This window comes from Mobula birostris, chromosome 18 (assembly GCF_030028105.1).
Source record: "Mobula birostris isolate sMobBir1 chromosome 18, sMobBir1.hap1, whole genome shotgun sequence".
NCBI classification, from domain to species: Eukaryota; Metazoa; Chordata; class Chondrichthyes; order Myliobatiformes; family Myliobatidae; genus Mobula; species Mobula birostris.
Window position 1 is genome coordinate 60,502,133 of NC_092387.1, and position 15,563 is coordinate 60,517,695.

The 15,563-nt window shown below is 40.7% G+C and overlaps 1 protein-coding gene across 6 annotated transcripts in view; it reads right to left on the bottom strand.

Annotated features, from left to right (window-relative positions):
• hmg20a (high mobility group 20A) overlaps window positions 1–15,563 on the bottom strand; it is a 115,441-nt gene that overhangs the window by 21,361 nt on the left and 78,517 nt on the right. For 2 of the 6 annotated variants that reach the window (XM_072282789.1, XM_072282790.1), the window contains exons 7-10: window positions 14,137–14,212; window positions 12,690–12,905; window positions 9,713–9,845; window positions 2,229–6,526 (exon numbers count right to left, since the gene is read on the bottom strand). In XM_072282789.1, coding sequence (XP_072138890.1) covers window positions 6,523–6,526; window positions 9,713–9,845; window positions 12,690–12,905; window positions 14,137–14,212 — 429 coding nt within the window. In that variant the 3' untranslated portion in view covers window positions 2,229–6,522. Of the gene's footprint in view, window positions 1–2,228; window positions 6,527–9,708; window positions 9,846–12,689; window positions 12,906–14,136; window positions 14,213–15,563 lie in introns of those variants that run through there. The other 4 variants (XR_011889658.1, XM_072282792.1, XR_011889657.1 and 1 more) reach the window with 3 other exon arrangements.

Consider the following 15,563-nt stretch of genomic DNA (forward strand, 5'->3'; position numbering starts at 1 on the left):
TAACTTTATGCCTTTTGGAAATCAGTTCATCTTTAACTTGCTTAGCTATTCACAGTAAAAGAAATTTTGACCAGGGGTGCCCAAACTTCTGCATGCCACTGTAGGTGGAGTTTACCTCACCAATTTATCTTAACAGAGCACCATTTTGTTACTCAGGAGAATCAAAATTGAGCTGACATATTAAAATAGTGGCGGGTAGAAACTGATGTCATCATCGATAGCTTTTTTACTAAAATGTTTAAACTGAATATAAAGTGGTTTAAGGAGAGTGCGCTGAAGTATAAAGACACTATTTTAAATTGAATTGGGATACAAGCAGCAGAGCTGAGTCTGAGTAAGATCAGCAGTCTTATTGGAACAAACTCCAGGAACAGCCACACTATTTCAATGTAGAATGGGAAAATTCATTGCTCTGAATTCCTGTGGAAATGTGCCAATAGGCAGAGAAAAAATATCTAGTATAAACAAAATCTGATAAAGAAAACCATCTTACAAAATGTATAATGGTTTCAGTGCAATGATAAAAATAGTTACTTGACTGTAAATTGCCAATGTAAATGAACAGAGAGTTTGTGAACTAGACAGGAACTGCTTTCACATGGTAGTCACAGGACACTGCTGATTGGGCTGAATGATTGACACTGCAGATACACTTGGGCCCTGTTGTAAATGTAGAGTTTATGCAAACTAATTGTTGTTCTTTTCAAACACGGGATGTTCCGGTTATCCAGGAGAATCCATTAAACACAAAAAATACTTTTCAAAACTATCACTAAGGCTTTGTGTAAAAGCAAATTGGCAGTGAGATACACGGTGGAACTTCAAACCAACACAGAACGTCACAGTACGGTACAAGCCCTTTGGCCCATGATGTTCTGCCGACCTTTTAACCTACTCTAAGATCAGTTGAAACCTTCCCTCCTGCATAGCGCTCCTTTTTCTTCATGATGTGCCTATCTAAGAGTTTCTTAAATGTCCATAGTGTATCTGCCTCTACCACCACCCCTGGCAGAGCGTTCCATAAACCAACCACTCAGTGTAAAGAATTTATCCCGACATCCCCCTTATACTTTATTCCAGTGAATTTAAAATTATGGGCTCTTGTATTTAGCAATTCCTATCTGGAAAAAAGTCTCTGGCTGTCCACTCTATCTAGCATCTAGATAAATATTTTCAGCTTTGTCTTCATTAGAAATGTACTACAAAAAGTTGGGGGACTCAACCAATGTTATGCCATATTGTAGACTGGTATAACTAAGATGGGGGGGGCGGGAGAGGAGAACCAGAATAAGGTGGTGTGGAATGAGGAAGGAGTACTAAGCTGGTAGGTGAAAGGTGAAACTAGGTGGGGGGGGGAGATGAAGAGAGAACTTGAGAGGTGATAGGTGGAAAAGGTAAAGGAGAGTACCTGATAGGAGAGTAGACCATGAGAGAAAGGGAAAGAGGGGAGAGGCACCAGAGTGAGGTGATGAGCAGCTAAGAAAAGGGGGAAAGAGGGGAGACAAATTAAGGAACATAAAGGACATGAATGGAATAAAATATATGATTTAGGTGGCATCCCAACTTAACTTTCTCCTTTACTCCAAACAGATGGAGGCATTCCTGCGGTTTTCTTTCATTGGCACTGCCTTGTACCTCGGATAAAAGCCCATTCCTCATGTGTGAGCCCAGGCAACAAATGCTGGCATGCTATTCAGCTGCAAGTATCACTTCAATTAGCGATGACTCTACACGCACTGCTGGCCAAGCTGCATACATTCCAGCCTGAATCACTGAATGAAGATCAACACTCAGTCCAGACAGACAAAAGGTCAAACGCAACAGATTGAAATTGAACCCTAGGATCCTTTTGGAGAAAATGCTTCAGTACCACAACAAGCCGATGTACTTCTCTGATCAAAACCTTTCTTGGAGATGTTCAATGCAAACGTCAATTGAATAGGCAGTACTTCCATAAAACTTTAGACAAAACTAGGTTATGCTCTGTGGAATTTGGCAGAAATAGTGGTAAAAATTCTTGAACTTGTTCCAGTGTAATTCAAATTGTTATTTTTCCACAAGAACAGATATATCTATCAGGCTATGATTTGGAGAATTTGGATAATTAGTAAGATTCCTTAAAGGACAAAGTGTATTTGTGGTGATCTTATCCAGTTCTTTAATCTGCTCCTTGGAGTAATAATGCTAATTCTTATTTAAATAAAGGCACAGAAAGAAATTAACTTTCATAAATATTTAATACATCATTCATTTTAAACTGCAGTTACACTGTAACTCCATCAAAATACAATCCGCATACGTTGGTTAACACTTTGAAATAACATCTGTATTGTTTCTACAGAACATTCTGGACTATATACTTTATTGCCATCATGTCTACTGGCAATGATTTGGTTCATGCTGTGCTTCCTAACAACATTCAGGAAACAGCTCATCAAAATATTAAGAGATCGGTATGACTGCAAATGGAAATACTGTAGTTTAAGCCCCCTTGCTTTAAAGTTTCTAGTTTGTAAGGCCACAAAATTAATCTGTATTCAAACAAAATGCAAAAGCTGCTCTTTAGGGGATTAAATAATACCCAAACAAGATTCAGCTGTGGAAATAGACTAGAAATTGTTAACAAAATTGTGAGTGTGTTTCTTCTCATCTGGTATACTGTACGGCACTCCCAAATCTCGACAGGATAGAAGAACAACAGAATTAGTAAAGGGATAGCCAAGTTCCACATACATTTTTACTTAAAAGGTGAAATGGAAAAGACAGACATGAGGTACATACACACAGCACCAAATCTTCAGTTATTTTGTTTTTTCTCATTAGCTATGATGTAATTACACAAGTGGCAGTAGCAGTCTAATTTATTATTCTTCATAGGAAAGCACAACATGACAAACATCTATGGAACCTTAGAAAGGAGATGCATTCAGCATACTTTCATTTGGAGTTGCCAGAGCGATGAGGAAATGGGAACCAGATTTTCTTGAAAAGTAAATGTAGCACCTCAGAGGTCGGCCAGGAATTCTTCTGGTGTCTCTCCAGTGTTTCCAAGCACTCTCACTGGGAATATCCTTATGTTGTTTGTGGGGAGTACAGGCTGAACTTCACTTTTAATGCTTTGTTTAGTCTGTCGGCTACCACTCAAGTATGGCCATTTGCAAAACTGTATAGGTACACTGGGCATCTGTGGAACCTTAGTCAGTATGAGAAGATAAAATTAATCTATAAATATAATTGTAAATGACTACCCAAGTTATCACACTCATTGGAGAGTGGTGCAATTTTACAACTAAATTCGTTCGCTACCCAGTTGTGGAAAGTTTCAACTATTATAGAATGTTAGCTCCTCTTCTTTACTTGACCATGCAAGGGTCCACATTTCACATCAAACCCTAAGTTCACCTGATACCCACTTGCACTCTACGATGGAAAGCACTAGATATTGCTCAAGAACTGAACATTCCCACTTCTGTTCAGAAAGGAGGACAGTCCCAATGCAGGGTGCAACTTCCACCCATTCCAAATAATAATCTTGCTAGTACTGAATGAGTTACTCTTAGTGTTACAAGTGCTGGCTATACCACACTGAAACACTTCTGAAGACGCTCTAAATCTAGATTAATAAATAATAAGGCCATAAGACCTGGGAGCAGAAATAGGCCATTTGGCCTACCATGGCTGATTTATTTTCCCTCTCAACTCCATTTTCCTGCCTTCTCTCCATAACCTTTGATGCCTTTATTAATAAAGATGCTATCAACCTCCGCTTTAAATATACACAATGACTTGGCCTCCACAGCTGTCTGTGGCAATGAATTCCATAGATTCACCACTGTCTGGTTAAAATTCCTCCTCATCTCTTTTGAGGCTGAGCCTTCTGGTCCGAGATTCTCTCACTGTAGGAAACATTCTCTCCACATCCACTCTATTTAGGCCTTTCAATATTTGGTAGGTTTCTATGATTCATTCTTCTAAACCCCAACAAGTACAGACCCAGAGCCATCAAATGCTTATATGTTAACCCTTGTAAAACCTGCTTCAGACCCTCTCCAATGCCAGCATATCCCTTCCTTAGATATGGTGCCCAAAATTGCTCACACTATTCCAAATGTGGTCTGGCCAATACTTATAAAGCCTTAGCATTACATACTTACTTTTATATCCTAGTTCTCTTGAAACGAATACTAACATTGCATTTGCCTTCCCTACTACTGGCTCATCTTGCAAATTAACATTTAGGGAATCCTGTACAAGGACTCCCAAGTTTCTTTCTACCTCCAATTTCTGAATTCGCTCCCCGTTTAAAAAAAGTTGACACTTTATTCTTTCTAGCAAAGTACATGACCATACACTTTCTACACTATTTCATTTGCCTCTTTTTTTGCCCATTCTCCTAATTTCTCCAAGTCCTTCTGCAGACTCCCAGCTTTCTTAACACCAACTCTACATACCTTTCTATCATTTGCAGTAATAGTCTAACCAATACGTTAGTGCTCGATCAACAAGGTTAACCTGCGATTTGGGATCTGTTCTCAAGATGAGGCTTTCTATTGATGGAATTCTGAAATATTGTTCCGATCCAGAAAATGTTGATTCCCTCTATCACCTACCAGCCTCCACCTATATATTGATTATTTCCCCTCTCTGCTCTCAGTCCAGTTGCAGGATCTCAGGTCAAAATGTCAACTGTTTATTCCTCTGCATTGATGCTTCCTGACCTGCTGAGTTCCTCCAGCAATTTCTGTGCGCTGCTCAAGATTTCAAGCATCTGTAGAATCTTGTGTTTACGTTGAACATCCCTTTGCTTCCATGACCTGCAGTGTCCTTCTCATAGTTTAAATTTGCTCAGATTCTAGCATCTGCAGTCTCTTGTATCTGCATTCCCAACCCTCTCTGGCTTAAGGTCCAACACTCAGAAACAACTGCAGCAGTCCTACCACTGTCTCTTCAGCCTTTTCACATGTTACATTGATTGTAATTCACAAGCAGGGGCAAAAGAATTCACTCTCTCTCCTTTCAGAGCCCAATATTATATAAAAACATATAATATTCTAAAATGTCAGACAGATGAGAGGATATTCCCATTAGTTAACTTCCAATTGTACTTTAAAATACAAAGGTTTTGTTTAGGTCATTTAACTAACTAATAACAATAACTTATGCAACACACACAGTAACTTATAATACTCGTTGCAACAAGTCAAATTTACTTTAGGGTACAGGCTTTAACATGCTCGATTGTTTGCAATTTTCTTTCCTCTGTTGAAGGTGTTGGTGAGATTCACTGGCCTACTTTTCAGTTACCACGGAAGCTTACATTAAGATTCTACAGTAGGAGATCGAGGTGGGGCAGCTTTTAGGGAGATGTGTTAAAGTCAATTTACAATAGCAAAGCAGTGAAATTTAAAAACAAAATCAGGAATCTATGGCTCTAAATGTTATAAAATCAGGAAGAATCTGTATAAAAACAAACATAATGTTTCAGGGTAATACCCTATCATTAGATTGACTTAGCTCTTTATTAAAGGTGATGGTTTCCTTTTACTTCAGATGTATACTGAAGGAGAAATTTCAGATGAGTAGGAAACATGAACAATTCATTCTCCCCAGTTTAAGGAGGCTGCAGTCAATTCTAGCATCCCTATTGTTGGAAGATTTATAAGTCTTGATAGTCCTCAGTTTTCCACATAGAGCGGATGCAAGCTTTAAGCAAGGCTACAAACTGCTCAGAAGCCTCGACAGGATGAACAGCCTTGAGGAAAAACATTTCCCTCGCAGAGAGGACAATCAATGAGATCCATAGATCTAATTGGCTTAAATACAGGGGATGTGAGGATTGTTTTTATGCACTCAAGCTACTGAGGACTGGGAAGTGGGGTTAGCTTAAGAAGTTTTGCTTTGACAGTCATGGCTTTATTGGGCTGAATGACCCGTGCTAATACCTTTTACGATTCCTTGATATTGCTATTTTAGTTGACATCGGGGAGTACTGATACCGTCTTTCCTAACCAACTCCAGGCAGTAACATTACCTAGTCAATCAATGGGGAAACATTGGTTAATGGTTAATACTTGAGAGATACCTTGGACTTGTCACTTCAACCAGAGCTGAAAATGATCAGATGAATTCCTTAAACTTCAAGTTACTTGATGGCACATACAAAAAAGGGAGAAATCACCATCTATGAAGTAAATGACTGAGCACGAAGCCTCTAATGCCACACAATATAACATACAATTAACACAGGAAAATTTGGCATGAGACAATCATGAAGGAATTAAAAGACACCACTGCTGCTGCCTAACAAGAGCAACACAGCAGTCCCCTGTAGCACTTCAGTATTTGGCCTAAAAAAATGAGAGAGAACCTTGTTTGGAACAATCCTTCACCAGGTCAGGCTAAATTGCAAGGCCACAGACAGTAGCTGCCATTTTAGTTGCAATGCAAATCCAGCGACGCCTTCCATTTTATACTGCCCAGCTGTGTGAACAGATGTTGATACCTCCAGAGTCAATCCCAATTTCAACTATGTATAGGAAGCAGAAGAGAAAGAGACCATGTTAACTTAAAAAGCATTTTGTTCTATTTAGAATTACAACATGACAAAGATTTAATAATCTAGCCAGAACTGAAAGACTGATGTTAAAACCACAGTTTTAATCATCCAACACATTTTTCCGTCTCATCTGGTTTTTGCCACTATCAAGCCATACTGCTGAAAACAGATGCCAAAACCCAAAATAATTCTACATTGATGTGCTTTGAGTCAAATAAACATTTCTTTCCCCCTCCAATATTCTTTCTCCTATGATATAAACAATTCCTTGTAAGCAGCACATTTGATGGGTGCAAGCAGCTCTGCTAAACCTTGTCCACATTAGACTTCTGAAGTTCCGATGTTTTCAATCACTATATTTAATATAAAAGGCATGAGTTCAATCAGTCATGTTACAATTTCAAAGGGAAACTTAAGTTTTCCATTTTGTTCTTCCTCCCTGTTGTTCCTCTGGCAAGGTAACGCCACTGACAGCCTGGGCTATGCAATCATTTGACACAATGATTCAACTGCAACCCAGCAGGCAAATTAATACCTGTGCTTTGACTTCTGTTTTTATTTTTGGTGTGTGTTCAATGCTTCGTATTCACAAAATGCACCAACAGCTTTTAAAATAAGCATTATTTTTTCCTGAGTGGGAATGAAAAAGTTCACCTCGCTTTTCAGAGAACGAGGCAAAAATAAATGTGCAGGCAAAAGAACTTGCAGCATCACTTACTTTCTCGTGGTTGGAATGGCAAGTGCCCCAGAACTCAACCTTAAGATGTTTTGAGGGTTATAGTAAGTAGATTAGGTGGCTGTTCAATGGAGCACCTGCCTTCAGCCTGAGAGATGAACTTGAGCTTCCTATTGTCTCCATTTTAATCATCTATTCCACCCTGATCTATTGGTCTGTGGCCTCCTGTATGTTATAATCACGTAAGCTAGAGAAGCAGCAGTTCATCTTCTGTTTGACAACGCTGCAGCCTTCTGGACTTGAATATAGCTTCAGATGACTCAATTTATCCGTCTGTACCAGACATCTGTGATATTTAGTTCAGCTTGTTTGTTTTCACACCATTTTTATCTTTTTTTAAACTCTGCAATTTAAGGTTCTTATAGCCACGGGGTGGGGGGGGGGTGTAGTGAGGATAAGCTCCCACCGCCTATTAAATGCTCCCAATGGTGTACGTCTCAAATACTTTCTAACGACCAAGTCCAGCTCCTAGCTTCATGTGTGGCTTAGCTACTAAGCCCGGTGGAACCATTTCTACTGAGGAGGGTCAAAGGTGGACTACTGGTGCCTTAAAACCAGTTGCTTTGGGCAGATGGGGCTCATCAGGCGTGGTTGGTGGCTCATTTAGGAGAAGGAAAACTGATCTTACACCTCTGTTGCTTTGAGGCTATACACACTCATGAAGAAGGCTTTGTGAGTAAATTCCGAGGAAAAATCTGGAGTTGGAATCGCTAAGGCAGCTCTACATCGAGTTCAACATTGACTGGTGCTAAATTCTATCAGCCTCTGCCATTCCTTTGGACTTATCAGCTGTGTGGAGAAGGGGAGCTTGCTGCATGGACAACAGCTTGCTCTCCACATTATACTGCCCTGGCTTGCATATCACATAGACAGCTAGGGCGCAATATCCATGTTCAACCCTGACCAACAAAGGGCCTCACTCTCTGGCAGCTGAGGACAGGCCACCTGACTTGCCAGGCATATCTTCCAATTCTGTATTGCACAGCTCCTTTTTTGTTTACATTTCTTTTCCCTAATTGTTCCTATTCAGGAGGAGCAGCTTGGGAGGATTAATGCTGCCTAACAGCAACTCCTTTGCTTGTATCTTCGGAATCAGCTCTATCTCCATCTTCAATATCTCTATTTTTCCCTTTCAGGGTACTTTTGAAGACCTTGACCTAGAGTTACACGCTGACCATGGTTCTTTACGGGAATGGGACTCACTCTCAGGGTTTCACAAATGGTCGTTGTTCAGCATGCCAAGGGCACGGCCTAAGAGCTCTGCTCGCCTTCGGAGGACCGAGATTTCGTGGCTCTGGAGACGGGGATCGGAGGTCGGTGCCTCTGCAGGAGATTGGTGTGTTGTTGGAGATGGATGATCTCTGGGTGTATGCCCAGAGACACGAGATCTTCGGGCACAGAGCTCGGAAAAAGCGACACAATGGATCTCTAACATTGTAAACCAGCGAGATGTTTATGTCTCCCCTCTCGCTGTGAAACGGAGACACCTCTTTCTCCCTTATTAGAGAGAGCCTGTGGTATGTCAAATACCAGGTGAACAAGTAGTCTTTTGGGTACTGCAGGTCTGTGTCTTTGTTGTTGCTTCACTCACACTTGAGTGCTTGGTGGCGGGTGCCAATGCTTTTTTTTTGCTGGTGAGGAGGGGGGAGTGTTACTTGCTGCTGCTTACACGCGGGAGGGAGGGGAGCTTGGGGGGGTACTTTTGGGGTTCTAACATTTAACTGTCATTCATTCTTTGGGGGCATTCTTCTGTTTTCGTGGATGGTTGTGAAGAAAAAGCATTTCAGGATGTACATTTCTCTGACATTAAAATGTACATTTGAAACCTATTCACTCGTTGATCAGGGAACCTTGTTTGCATCTTATCTCTGTGGTTACCCTGTTTTTACCTTCTCAAAAATCCCTATTGTGGGTGGACCTCCTTCCACATACTCTGCAGTTTTGGCTCCTTCCCTTGTTTGAGCAAGGTCTTCCTCCTTGAAACATTAACACAAATCGAATGCAGCCTGATTTGCTGTGCATTTCAAGCATTTGGTTTAAGTCTACTAGATTAACATCAGCATTTCTTTGTAAGTGTAAATGAGAAAGATCAATGACAAAAATAATGACTTGTGCGCCTTTTAGGTGGATGCAGACAGGTTACCTTGAAGGAAACATACATGCCCTTGGTTTCTGCTTAAACAGCTGAGATGTCCATTAAGGAGGCAACGATCTCATGAAAATTTCCTGTTACTTCATAATACAATCGTCAAGCTACTCTGCACCACATAGTGACACAGTCCACAACCATTGTATAAACTGTTCCTGCAAACATTTTTTCATATAAATATCCAACTAAAACTCAAATTAACTGACAAATACAGATAATCTTCTTAACAACCATGACAATCTCAAAGTGCTCTTTGATGCAGGCTCCTCACCTGTCAAGTCGGCTGACTACATCTCGCACTGTAGTAATGAGATTCTCATTACTTTGAGGGTTGGACAGAATAATGCCATGTAGTTTCCTCATGTAGGAATCAATAGTATCCAGCGTGGGAACCTCCCCAGAGCCTGACACATAATAAAAGGAAACATTCAACTACAGAATTAAAAGCATATTTAAAAATATAGATAAGAGATTCTGTAGATCTTGAGCAGCACACACACAAAATGCTGGAGGAACTCAGCAAATCAGGCAGCATCTATGGATGGGAATAAACAATTGACATTTTAGGCCAAGAACCTTCATCAAGACTGGAAAGGAAGGAGACAGAATCCAGAGTAAGAAGGGGGCAGGAGGGGAAGGAATACAAGCTGGCAAGTGATAGATAAAATCAAGTGAGGACAAGATGGGTGGGCAGGGGAGGAGGAGGAAGTAAGGCGCTGGGAGGTGCTAAGTGGAAGAGACAAAGGGTGAAGAAGGAATCTAATTGGAGAGGACAGTGGACCAAGGAATAAAAGAGAGGAGGTAATGGGCAAGTCAAGAAGAAGGGAGGAGACGAGAAAGGGTGAGAGAGGAAAGAAAACGGGGCAATAAATTACCAGAGAGTAGAGAAATAGATGTTCATGCATCGGGTTAGAGGCTACGCAGACGGAATATGAGGTGTTGCTCCTCCAAGCTGAGCTTGGCTGTCGAGGAGGCCATGGAAAGACAATTCAGTGTGGGAATGGGAAGTCATATTGAAATATACTGCCACTGGGAGATCCTTCATTTTATGGTGGACAGACCAAAGGTACTCAATAAAGCAGTCCCCCAGACTGTGTTGGTTTCACCAATGTACAGAAAGCTGCATTGGGAGCACTGGATATAATAGATGATCCCTGCCAACTTGTAGATGAAGTGTTACCCCACCTAGAAGGACTGTTTGAGGCCCTGAATGTTGGTGGAGGTACATGGGGAGGTGTAGCGCTTGCGATGGTGGCAGCAGTAAGTGCCAGAAGGGAGATCAGTGGGGAAGAAGGATGAATGGACAAGGTAGTCATGTACAGAGTGATCCTGATGGGATGCAGAGAAGGGAATGGTGGAGGGAAATATGTGCTTAGTGGTAGGATCCAGTGGAAATGACGAATATAGATAGATAGATAGATTACTTCATTGATCCCGAGGGAAATTGGGTTTCGTTACAGCCACACCAACCAAGAATAGAGCATAAATATAGCAATACAAAAAACCCCAACAATCAAACAACAAAATGCAAACTATGCCAGATGGAAATAAGTCCAGGACCAGTCTATTGGCTCAGGGAGTCTGACCCTCCACGGGAGGAGCTGCAAGTTCGATAGTCCGGCCAAGTTTACAAACCTGTTGGCACTCTATAGGCAATGTTAGTTGCACTGTATGAACTATGGGACTGAAATTAGTCCTAGGCTGTATGTGCTAAATGCATAATAGTAGCTGTACATCACTTCTAAAGTTCCATTGAATTTATCTCAAGTGAAACAGAACCTTAGAAACTAGAGAACAGTGTTTTTCTTTTGTACATAATAAATTTCTACCCCACGGTTTTCCATGCTAGTTTCTTGCCGCTATCCTTATGCTATCGAACAATACAATCTATAGGGGGTAATTACAGTTCATTGTTGAAAACTCAGATTTCACAAAATGGTAGTGTCGGACCTGAGCAGCTTTCCTGTTTCATACATACATCCAGAATAGGGTAGTCCTTTCCAGTGTGCTTCTGACATCCAATTATTCCTTTGACTTTCAAAGACAAAAATCCTTTGCTAACTAAAATCAGACCTCCATTGTTAATGCAATTTAGCAAAGCCCACAGAATTTTCTAAGATATTTATTCGTGAAAGGAATCAATGGCTGTTTCTTGACCCTTATTAGCAAGGAGACATTAAAACCACAATCCCTAATCTGGCTTCAAAATAAAGATTGAAACCAGAGACATCACCTGTGTTGTCAGATTAGATTTCAGGTCACTAAAAATGTGACAGTTGCGTTCAGTGCAACATGGTGGTAAGGCAGCACCTTAATTATTCAAGGACATTCTGTGCCGACTCCTGGCAGCAGATCACTTTAAGGGACCAACATAAAGAACCCCAACTCCCAATCAGAATATACAGTCAGTGGCCACTTTATAAGATATACCTGGTTGTTAATGCAAATATCTAATCAGCCGATTAGCTGGCAGCAACTCAATGCATAAAAACGTGCAGACATGGCCAAGAGGTTCAATTGTTGTTCAGAGCCAACATCTGAATAGGGAAGAAACGTGATCTAAGTGACTTTGACTGTAGAATAATTGTTGGTGCCAGACAGGATGATTTGACGATCTCAAAAACTACTGATCTCCTGAGATGTTCACACACAACAATCTTTAGAACTTATAGAGAATGGTGAGAGAAACAAAAAATATCCAGTGAGCAACACACACAAAAAATGCTGGTGAACGCAGCAGGCCAGGCAGCATCTATAGGAAGAGATACAGTCGACGTTTCCGGCCGAGACCCTTCATCAGGACTCAAAGTGAGCAGCTGTTAATGCCTTGTTAATGAGAGAGGTCAGAGGAGAATGGCCAGACTGGTTTAAACCAACAGGTAGGTGACAGTAACTCATATAAACATGTATTACAACAGAAGAGCATCTCTGAATGTACAACACGCTGAACCTTGAATTGGATGGGTTACAACACAGCAGATAATGAAAATGCACTCAGTGGCCACTTTATTAGGTACAGGTGATACCTAATAAAGCAGCCACTGAGTGTATAACCTGCTCATATACCAGACCAAGCTCATCTTGTCTCATACTTAAATGCATAAACAATGTATCGTATTTTTCAATTGTAATTAGGAAATCCTTGGTACTGGTTATTGTCTGTTTCTATTTTCATAAACCTAACTTGGAACTGCTTTCAGCGTTCCATCTTAAAATATTGTAGTCTGGAATCATGAAGGTTTAAGTACCTGGCAATGGTACAGTGGCAAAGCTGGATGTCAGTGCTTGCCGCAAGGTATCCAGGTGCTGCTGAAGGACGACATTTCGGTTCCGTTCTTGCATCACATCCACCTCCAGTTTCTCAACTGCTGTTTTCATGCTCTCCACGTGTTTCTGCAAAGCTGCATTTCTTTCTTCATATTCTATGTTGGATTTCCTCAGCTGCCGGAGTTCCCTCTCCCGAGCTGTATATCAAAAAAATAAAACGATTACATTTCAAATTGAAGAGACAAATTATTGCAAATATAGAAACTTGAAATTGGGGGAGAAAAATCAAGTGCACTGAGATGAAATCTCCTCATTGGTGTGGAAGAGCAAAAGAACTTGCAGTCATGGTTTACCCCCGGAAACTAAAAGAATTCTAGGTTTTATCTCAAGAGGTGTACAACTTAATTGTACAGCGAACATTTAATGGTGGGTCTCTACAATTAAAACTGCAGAGTACTGTCACAAACACAAGAAAATCTGTAGATGCTGGAGATCCAAAGTAACACACACAAAATGCTGGAGGAAATTAAAGGCCAGGCAGCATCTATGTAAAAAAATAAACAGTCGACGTTTCAGGCCGAGACCGTTCTTCAGGACTGATGAAGGGTCTCGGCCCAAGATGTCAACTGTTTACTCTTTTCCATAGATGCTGCCTGGCCAGCTGAGTCCCTCCAGCATTTTGTATGTGTTGCAGAGTACTGCGTGCAATAAGAGGAGAGATAGAGGCTTGATTAGGATGCAAAGTAGAATAAAACACAAGAAATATCAAAAGTAAGCCGAGCGACCCCTTGGATAATTTTCCTGCCTGGTCCTCATAACTCTCAAATCTTACATGGTTAACTTCAGCCACAAATATGCCTAATGATTCAACATTCATATAATATCATCAATTAACTACATTGAGTGCAAAACTCCAAAAATTCACAACTCTAATAGGAGAAATTCCTCCTCATTATTATTAAAGCCTAGTAGAAGAAACATGAATACAAGGGAAAAGCTGATAAAAGTCAGATTCTTTTGGAATTCAGATGATTAAAAGTGTTTAAAATTAAGAAAGATTGGTCAGGGTACACGGGTAGAAGCTGCTTCTGATTATTTTGGGAACAAAAGACTAGGTACAAGCTTAAATTTGTGTTACTTTGAACAGAAGGTAGGAGACAAATTCCAATATAGGAGATATTGAAACTATGGAATCCTGGGTTAGCTGTCAAAATTATAGACTAGGTTTCTAAACAAAACAAGAACAGCTAAAAGTGACATGTGATCAGAATGATTACATGTGAATAGAACAATTCACTGCTAAAATGGTCTGTTTGGGCCCAATGCCTTATTTTCATAGCACAGATGCTTTCTATGTATCTCTTTGTTCTTATCCACCCTCCCCCCAAACTTGAAAGAACTGTTCCAGAACATAGTGTGTCTTCCTACCTTTACTGTGGTCTAAGAATTCTTCAGAGAAAATAGGAATATCAAAGACAGACCGATCCTTGAGGTCACCCTGCTTCTGTAAAACAAATCACAGATGTCCAATAAGTATAGGGTTCTTCCCAAGTTTTAAATCTATTCATGTTATCAAGAATCCAAACAACTTAAGGAATCATTATGTAGAAACTAAACTCAAAATTCTGTAACACAAAAATACCAGCCTTATAAAAAAAATTGCTACACATATTAAGACAAATCATTTCTCTCCCGCTATCCTACCATTTGCTCACTAAACCAGACCATATGGAAAACCTCTACTGGGCACTGTTCATCTGGCTCACATAGCAAGCTATCAGAAGATACTCAAGAGGTCTAAAAAGGTATTATACTCTACTCATGAGCTTATTGGCACCTCACCTGTTATTCAAGTTCAAGCTTAATTATCATTCAACTATACAAGAATACATCCAAATGAAACAGCACTCCTCTGAGGCCAAGGTGCAAAATATATACAAAGCACAACACACACACACACACACACACACACACACACACACAGAGTACATTCAAGAGAGCAAGCAAACATACCATCACACGCAAAAAAAATTATCTATATAGTCCTCGCTACAACCAAGGTCATGCGGCTCCCCCACTGTCTGTTGCACTAACAAAGGAGGGAAATGGGCCCGTGGTATCTTATATTATCAATGTTCAACAGGATCTTGCAATTGCAAGAGAAAAGTCCAAGACAATCACCCGCCATTACACTGCATGGCACCTTCAAGCACCAACTCCGATGCCTTCCTGTAGCAGGCAACAACACAGTCCACACCAAGTCCAGCTCCTCTGCCAGTGAGCAGCTCACTGATGGGGTAGATCTGCAGTCCCTGAAAGTTGAGGTTCAGCATTGTCTTGCATTTGTAAAATAAAGAAAAAAAAAATTTAAAAAAAGCCTAAAACACCTCTGGTTGGCCCCCGAGAGGCCGCTGTGTCCAATAGTGCAAAGTTGTTCAGTGATGCATAGTGCCATAGAGCTGGGTTCAGTCCTGACCATGTTCTGTCTGTCTTGAATCTGCACCTTTTCTTTCCGGCTGCATGGGTTCACTGAGAATGCTTGGCTTTCTCCCACATCCCAAAGACATATTAATTAGTATGTTAGACACAAGAGAGACTGCAGATGCTGGAATCTGGAGCAACACAAAACTGGAAGAACTCAGTAGGTCATGCAGCATCGGTGGAGAGAAATGGACAGTCAACATTTTGGCTCGGGACAGTTCATCAGGATTAACCTGGGATGTAAATTGCTCCTGGTATGTAGGTGAGTGGTAAACTCTAGGCGTGAGTTGAGAACAAGTGGTGAGTGAAAAATAGGATCAATGCAGGTGTAGTGTAAATGGGTGGTTAAATGCAGAGTAGACTCCGTAGACCAA